At 48.4% G+C, this 8,604-nt stretch overlaps 1 protein-coding gene across 1 annotated transcript in view; it reads left to right on the top strand.

Annotated features, from left to right (window-relative positions):
- The window catches only part of PYGM (glycogen phosphorylase, muscle associated), a 17,980-nt gene extending 10,356 nt beyond the window's left edge, over positions 1-7,624 (top strand). The window contains exons 14-21 of the mRNA XM_003798619.2: positions 429-530; positions 869-1,016; positions 1,293-1,351; positions 1,474-1,615; positions 2,312-2,519; positions 6,699-6,833; positions 7,046-7,112; positions 7,221-7,624. Of these exons, the coding sequence (XP_003798667.1) occupies positions 429-530; positions 869-1,016; positions 1,293-1,351; positions 1,474-1,615; positions 2,312-2,519; positions 6,699-6,833; positions 7,046-7,112; positions 7,221-7,370 (1,011 nt within the window). The 3' untranslated portion in view covers positions 7,371-7,624. The remainder of the gene's footprint in view (positions 1-428; positions 531-868; positions 1,017-1,292; positions 1,352-1,473; positions 1,616-2,311; positions 2,520-6,698; positions 6,834-7,045; positions 7,113-7,220) is intronic.
- Positions 7,625-8,604: the final 980 nt, after the last annotated feature.

Below are 8,604 nucleotides of genomic sequence, written 5' to 3'. Positions count from 1 at the left end.
GGGTCACTCCTGTAATCCTAGCCCTCTGGGAGGCTGAGATAGGTTGATTGCTTGAGCTCATGAAGTCGAGAACAGCCTGATTAACCTGTTTTAGTGAGACCTCGTCTCTATTAAAAAACAGAAAAACTGAGGCAAGAGGATCAGCCTGAGCCAGAGCTGGAGGTTGCTGTGAGCTATGATACCATAGCACTCTACTCAGGGTGACAGCTTGAGACTCTGTCTCAAAAAAAGAAAAAAAAAAGAATGACAGAGGAGGAAGATAGCGGGTAGTGCACCTTTCCCCAGTTGGGAGGCTGAAGGAGGTGTGGGGACAGCTCCCAGAGCAGTCTTCTGGGTGGAGATGGGTTGGCTAGCCTGGAAAGGACCCCTCTGTGTCTGGAGGAAGGAGGATGGGGTGATGGTCTTGACTGAGAGCAATCTTCCCACAGCGCATCGGGGAGGACTACATCTCAGACTTGGACCAGCTGCACAAACTTCTTTCTTTTGTGGATGATGAAGCCTTTATCCGGGATGTGGCCAAAGTGAAACAGGTGGGGAGGGCTGCAACCTGGAACAACTGTGCTGGGCCTGGCCCAAGAAGAGCTGGGGGAGCTAGATGTCTGGGTCAGGGATGGCAAATAGAGCTGTCTCCTGCTAACTCCAGGCTCATTGGTTGAAGTTGCCTGGAGTCAGAGGCACCATCTGATCTCAAGGGAAGAGCACTGACATTGATTAGCAATGTCTGCCCTAGTGCTGGAGGATGAAGGTAGCAAGTGAGCCTCCTGCTATCTATCTTCCTGGGCCTGAGTGAATGGAAAGACATAAAGACAGTAGGATTTCCCAAGGTTGAGACCTATTGATGAGCTTTCCTTCTCTCCCCTGCCTACAGGAAAACAAGTTGAAGTTCTCTGCATACCTAGAGAGGGAATACAAAGTCCACATCAACCCCAACTCACTCTTTGACGTCCAGGTGAAGCGGATTCATGAATATAAACGACAGCTCCTAAACTGCCTCCATGTCATCACCCTGTACAACCGTGAGTGGCAGGGACTCTACCTCTCTGTTCTCCCCTCTGTATACCTGCTAGCATTGCACATAATGCCTGATCAATATCTCTCTTGGTCTCATGACAACTCATGGGTCATGGTATTATCCCCATTTCACAGATGGGCAAACTGAGGCTTAGAGAGGGAAATGTGACAGTCACATATGTGACTATCCAAGTTAGGCCTACTGTCTCCCAGCCCTGTCAGCAGCTACTACTCAGAGTGAACATAAGCTGGCCCCCATGATCCTTCTTTGTTCTCCATAGGCATCAAGAAGGAGCCAAACAAGTTTTTTGTGCCTCGGACTGTGATGATAGGAGGGAAGGTGAGAGTCAGGGCCCACCAGGGTTCTGGGCCTTTGATATCCAGGTTGAGATCAGCCTGGCTGGGTTGCAGGATTGGGGGTATGTAGGGAGTTGGGCTATAGAGCTGACTGTGCCCCTACAGGCCGCACCTGGGTACCACATGGCCAAGATGATCATCAAACTCATCACAGCCATTGGGGATGTGGTCAACCATGACCCAGTAGTGGGAGACCGTCTCCGTGTGATCTTCCTAGAGAACTATCGAGTCTCACTGGCTGAGAAAGGTGGGTGTTGCCCACAGGGACCCTATGGAGGCTCTGAGTAGTTCAGACCTAGGAGGAGGCATTAGTCATTTTTTTTTTTTTTGAGACAGAGTCTCAAGCTGTTGCCCTGGGTAGAGTGCTATTGCATCACAGTTCACTGCAACCTCAATCTCTCAGGCTTAAGTGATTGTCTTGCCTCAGCTTCCCAAGTATCTGCGACTACAGGCCCCTGCCACAATGCCTAGACATTTTTTTTGTTGTTGTTGCAGTTGTCATTGTTGTTTTAGCTGGCCCACCAGCCTTGGTGTATGTGGTCAGTGCTCTACCCATTGAGCTGCGGGCACCGCCCAGCATTACTCATCTTTTCTTGGAGTACTTGGACTTGAAAGAAGAATTTGGAGAGGACAATGTTTGTAAACCATGAGGGTACCCCTCTAATGGTGGAATTTCAGATAATACAGGCTGAAATTATCAGGGAGATAGGCCTTGCTGGTGCCCTTCAAATCACATAAAGGAGGTCGGGAATCCAGGTTGGAGCCAGATGTTTAAGAATCAACCAGAAGTAGAAAGTAGTGGGGGTGGAGTATGAGAGGGTAATTTGGTTGGTAAAGGAAGGGGGGCTTGGGAGGGACTTCTGATTCTTAACTATGCCTAGAGCCCCCAGCTGGGGTGGGGCTCTACCCTGAGTTGCCTTATCCTTCTGCTGCTGCCCCACAGTGATCCCGGCTGCTGATCTCTCTGAGCAGATCTCCACTGCAGGCACTGAGGCCTCAGGCACTGGCAACATGAAGTTCATGCTCAATGGGGCACTGACCATTGGCACCATGGATGGGGCCAATGTGGAGATGGCAGAAGAGGCGGGAGAAGAGAACTTCTTCATCTTTGGCATGAGGGTGGAGGACGTGGAAAAGCTTGACCAGAGAGGGTATGGGGGTCAAGGACCCCGAAAGTCAGTGTTCATAGGCAAGCAGTGCCAAGGTGTGGCCATTGGAAGGCAGTTCTATGAGCAAGAGGTATGCCTGGGAAGGCCAGCCCTGGCTGTGCAAGGTCTTAGTTATAGTCATCAGGATTCTGAAAACTCCTGAGGGAACTTACAGGAAATAAGGCTAACGAAATGGGAAAAGGAAGAAGTAACACAGAACTGAAGGAAAAGGAAGAGAAAATTATATCAAGCCTAAGAGATAATATTATTCTGGAACTGGAGGTAAAATAAAGTCCTTAACTCCTTGGAAGTTGTGGCCAAAAGGGAAATATGAGTATAGTAGTTATGGCCGTGATTTCGATCAGAAATGCAGTTCTTTATGCTGGGCATGATGGGAGCCTTTTGGGGAGGTGGAGGTGGGAAAATCTTTTGGGGTCAGGAGTTTGAGACTAGCCTGGGCAATATAGCAAGATACTGTCTCTTTTTTAAAAAAATTAGTGGGGCATGGTGGTGGGTGCCTTTCCTGGCTGAAATGGGAAGATCATTACAGCCCATGAGTTGAGCTATGATAATGGAGCTACACTCCAGCCTAGGCAAGAGAGCCAGACTCCACCTCCAAAAAATAAAACAAAACAGGCGGTGCCTGTGGCTCAAAGGAGTAGGGCACTGGCCCCATATGCAGGAGGTGGTGGGTTCAAACCCAGCCCTGGCCAAAACTGCAATAAAATAAAATAAAATAAATAAAACAAAACAACAAGAACAGAACACCTAATTCTCCAGAGGAGATATTTTCCTAGTGTTTAAAAAATTTATTTTTTGCCAGGCTTGGTGGCTCACGCTCATAATCCTAGCACTCTGGGAGGCCGAGGTGGGTGAATTGCCTGAACTCATAGGTTGGAGACCAGCCTGAGCAAGAGTGAGACCCTGTCTCTAAAAATAGCTGGGCATAGTAGCAGGTGCCTGTAGTCCCAGCTACTTAGGAGACTGAGACAAGAGAATTGCTTGAGCCTAAATGTATGAGCTTTATTTATTTGTTGCAGTTTTTTAATTTATTGCTGTAAGCTGTGACCCTACGGCACTCTACCAAAGGTGACAAAGTGAGACTTGGGGAAAAAAAAAGTATTTTTAGCCAGGGGTGGTGGCTCACATCTGTAATCCTAGTACGCTGGGAGGCCAAGGAGGGTGGATTGCTTGAGCTCAGGAGTTCAAGACCAGCCTGAGCAAGAGTGAGAATCCCCTCTCTAAAAAAGATGGGTGTTGTGGTGGGTGCCTGTAGTCCTAGATAATTGGGAGGCTGAGGCAAGCAGATCACTTGAGCCCAAGAGTTTGAGGTTGCTGTGAGCTATGACACTATGGCACTCTAATGAGGGTAACAAAGTGAGACTCTGTCTCAAAAAAAATTTTTTTTAAATATGATTTTTATTATAAAAGTACTATATGCTCACTAATGGGAAAAATACAAAACTAAAAAGAATAAAACAACTGTCACCCATAATCTCAAAATTAAATTACCCAGATTTATTTATTTATTTAAGACAGAGTCTCACTCTGTTGCCCTGGGTAGGGTGGTATCTTACATCTCACAGCAACTACAATCTCTTGGGCTCAGACAATCCTCTTGCGTTAGCCTCTCCAGTAGCTAGGACTACAGGGGACCATCATGATGCCCAGCTAGTTTTTCTATGTTTTTTAGTAGAGATGGGGACTTGCTCTTGCTCAGGTTGGTCTCGAAACTCCTGAACTCAAGCAATCTGCCTTGGCTTCCCAGAGTGCTGGGATTATAGATAGGTGTAAGCTACTGTTGTCCAACCCTAAATCACCCAGATTTAAAACCACAATCTCCTTGTTTATGTGTGTTTATATACATATTTTTTTTGTATACAGTTTTTAAAAGTTGGGAATAATATATGTACAATTTTGAATGTGATGTCTTATTTAACAATGGAGAGACATTTCCCATGTCATTAGTCTTCAAAAATATTTTGAATGTTGGTATAGTGTCCCATCTTATGAACATGTCACAACTTATTTAACCAATTCCACAGGATTGAACATTAAGGTTGATTTCTGTTAGTCTAAATAATACTGTGACGAGCAACCTTTTAACATCCACACTCATATCGCTGATTATTTCCTTAAGGTAATTATTAAAAAGGAGATATTTTTGAGTCAAAAGTATGAGTTCTTAAGGCTGTTGACACAGATTTGCCATGCTGTTTTCCAGAAAGTTTCTACCGGTTTACACACCCACCAACAGCTTATGAGAGCAGGCATTGAATACCAAAAGGAATTTCTCCTATGAAGCTTGACTGGAAAGTTCAGACTTTGTCCTGTGGCCAGGAGGGAGCCTTGAAATGTTTTTGTTTGTTTGTTTTTAATTTATTTATTTATTGCAGGTTTTTTTTTGGGGGGGGGGCCTGGGGTCAGCCCCATATACTGGAGGTGGCAGCTTGTTTGTGTTTTTTGAGACAGAGTCTTAGTTGCCCTGGGTAGAGTGCCTTGGCATAATAGCTTAAAGCAATGTCAAACTCCTGGGCTCAAGTGATCTTCTTACCTCAGCCTCTGGAATAGCTGGGACTATAGGTGCTGTCACAGTGCCTGTATATTTTTCTTTTTTTTTTTTTATTAAATGATAGCTCAATACATTAATGCAAACAGGGGGTACAGTATAGTGTTTTCATATACATTTTGAAATATTTTCATCAAGCTGGTTCACATAAATTTCATGTCATTTGCATAGTCATTGTGTCAAAACATTTACATTCTATTTCTAGAAAAGTTCACTTGTACCCTTGTTAGAAAAATAGGTGATCTTTCCGGTTAACCTCCCACCACCCAGCCACCCTTCTTCCCTCCCCTTCCCCACCCCCTCCCCATATTCTTGGGCTAGAATTAAGTTGTTTCCTTCATTTGAGAAGTATATATTAGTTTCATAGAAGGGCTGTGTACATTGGATACTTTTTCTTCCATTCCTGTGATACTTTGCTAAGAAGAACATTTTCCAGTTCCATCCATGTGTATAGTTTTTCTATTTTTAGTTTTTTGTTTTTGGACAGAGTCTTACTTTCTTGCCCCCGGTTGAGTGTTGTGGTATCATAGCTCACAGCAACTTCAAATTCTTGGGCTCAAGTGATCATCTTGCCTCAGCCTCCTAAGTAGCTGGGACCACAGGCACCTGCCACAATGCCTCGCTAATTTTTAAGAGATGAGGTCTTGCTCTTGCTCAGGCTGGTCTAGAACACCTGAGCTCAGGCAATCCACCTGCCTTGGTCTCCCAGAGTACTGGGATTACAGGCATGAGCCACACTGCCTGGCCTAGTTTTTCTGTTTTTATAGAGACAGGGTCTTGCTCTTGCTTAGGCTGGTCTCGAATTCCTGAGCTCAGGGGATTCACCTGCCTCGGCTTCCCAGAGTGCTAGAATTATAGCCATTCACAATCTTAATGTACAATGATATGGAATTTATTAAATAAGTTGTGACATGTTCATAGGATGGAACATTATACAAATACCTCACCCAGCCCTTAAAATGTTTTGAGCAAGGTCCCACATGTCAGAACTAGGCTCCAGAACAAGTCTAGCTGTAGGATGAGGATTGGGCTATAGGGGTGAATGGGGGACCAGTGTGGGGGCTGACATAAGAATGGAGAAACAGTCTCCCAAACCATAGCAACACAGGAGTGGGGATTGTAGGCTTGTGGACAAGGCCTTGGTTTCTGGTTGGAAAGGGGTAAAAAGGGAAGGAGATGGGACTGGCCTTCTGTGGAGGGTTTTGAGCCTTGGGTGGGGGTACTGAGGGTCAGTTGGACAATCCAAGTTTAAAGAGACGTACCTGAGGATATACCTGTTGGCTCTTCCTGAAGCCCAAGGGTCCACAGATGGACTCAGGATAGTCGGGGAGAAAAGATAGTCACAGAGGAAACAAATTGGCCAGGAGACAGGAGTAAGGTGTGGGAGGAAGAATTGTTTTGGGGCCTTGGCTGTCATCCATAGAATGGAGGATGAAAAACTGAGCAAAGAAGGGAGGGACCTGCCAAGGAAAGATGCTCTGGGCAGCCCCAGAGAAGGCAGCAGTAGGCTGGGCCTGGGTTTTGACCCTGAGGCTTGGGACTTCCCAGATTTCCTCTGGAGGAGGGCTCAGAAACTCCTTATCAGGGAGCTGACCACAACTCTGCCCTGACAGGTACAATGCCCAGGAATACTACGACCACATTCCTGAGCTGCGGCAAATCATTGAACAGCTGAGCAGTGGCTTCTTCTCCCCCAAACAACCTGACCTCTTCAAGGACATTGTCAACATGCTCATGCACCATGACCGGTGAGCTGCTTGCCCAAGGAGCCACGAAGGTGGGGCTTTGGGTGGGGATGGACAGGGGTCCTGGCCAGTTGGGCCTGGGCTCCTTTGGAAGCAGCATGACTCTCCAGGTCCCAGCTGTCCACTGGGACATGGGATGGACTTGAACTTTGACCTCATAGAACTCACCCTGTCCCCTTAAAGGGGATGGCTTATGCCCATCCTTTCCTCTCCAGGTTTAAAGTCTTTGCCGATTACGAAGACTACATTAAATGCCAGGAGAAAGTCAGTGCTCTGTACAAGGTGAGGGGCCCTGGTTCTGAGGTTGGCAGGGCTTTGGTGGCCCTGACTGGGTAGAGGCAGAAGGTAGGCCCTGGAGGAGTGAATCCCAGAGCTTCCTTTGGCTTGTAGAACCCAAGAGAGTGGACGCGGATGGTGATCCGGAACATAGCCACCTCTGGCAAGTTCTCCAGCGACCGCACCATTGCCCAGTATGCCCGGGAGATCTGGGGTGTAGAGCCTTCCCGCCAGCGCCTGCCAGCCCCTGATGAGATGATCTGAGCCTCCAGACCAGACCCCCAAACCCACCTTTAAGTCTGTTTGCAAACCACAGGGGCAGTCACAGCTTCTCATGCAGAAGGTGGGATACTGGAGTTAGATTTCTAAGCCCCTTCTTGGAACCCTCATTTTTCCTTCAGCGTGACTAAGAACCTTGGCTCCCTTCTGTCCTCAGCCTGTTAACCCCCTCCTAATTACGGGGTCTGACCAACTGTACCCACTCCTCAATAAATTGACTCTCCTTGGGAGCCTCCTTATTCCTCTCTGTTGGGAAATATTTTTAGCGCTTGGCGGGTACAACAGCTGCTGCGCAATCACCCAGCTATTCTCCACCCCAGCAGGTGCGTCCTGGGGGCTGGAAGAGGGTGGGAGGTGAAGGGGGTGGCTCATAGGGGCGGGGCCTAGGATTTTCCAGTCTTTCTCCCCGGCGTCACCCTCCACGCCTCTCTTCCCAGTGCTGTGTCCATACTAGGTCAGCGTCCAGCTTGGCTGGCCGGGGGCGGGGCTTCCGCCTGGGTGGGGCTTACCACGGCTGGGAGCTGAGTCTTGGGCTGAAGCCTCGGGGACTACAGAGGATCCACGCGGTTGAGGGCAGGACCCAGGAGCGGGAGGCTTGTCTCCTTCTTGGCTCCTCCCTTAGTCCCGCCCTACTGCGGCGTTTAAGGGTCTCTTGACAGGTGGCTATACTTAATTCAAAGTAGGGGGAGTGTTAGGGCAGGGGGCACTCACAGACCTTCTAGGGTAGGTCAGTGTTACCCCCTCATTATGGGTAAACAGAGGACCAGAAATGGCCTGTTTCTAGGTCTTACATTAACAACATTGAGGTGTGGCTTCGAAACAGGGAGGGGCAAACCTCTGAAGGGAGGTTTGGGGTCGGCGGTTTCACTGTGAATGTGTCTGAACCCACACGGCCGGAAACCGTTGACGGCTCTCCTAGGCCCAGTTAGTGAGGACCCCAACCGCCTGCGACTGCCCCTCCCAAGTTCCTCCCTGCTAGGGCCCAGGCATCCAGGCCTCCAGTCTCCAACCTGCGGAGAACCCCCTACCCCTGCCGCCTACGACTGCCCCTTTCCATCTGGCCCTATGGGGAGCCAGGCTTCTGAGGCCCTGTCCCTCCAGTGTGACCTGGAGCCCCCCCATCCCATCTCCCGACATCAAGGCCACGTCTCCAGGTAGTCACGTATTCATTCCTCGCTCGCTACAGGCCTCCCCCGCAATGCTCCCATCTTGTCCTAGC

Source organism: Otolemur garnettii, unplaced genomic scaffold, assembly GCF_000181295.1.
Source record: "Otolemur garnettii isolate 467f Iridium unplaced genomic scaffold, OtoGar3 scaffold00140, whole genome shotgun sequence".
In the NCBI taxonomy this organism is placed as follows: Eukaryota; Metazoa; Chordata; class Mammalia; order Primates; family Galagidae; genus Otolemur; species Otolemur garnettii.
Note: the sequence above shows the minus strand (reverse complement) of the source record. Positions and strands in the feature narration are given on the sequence as shown.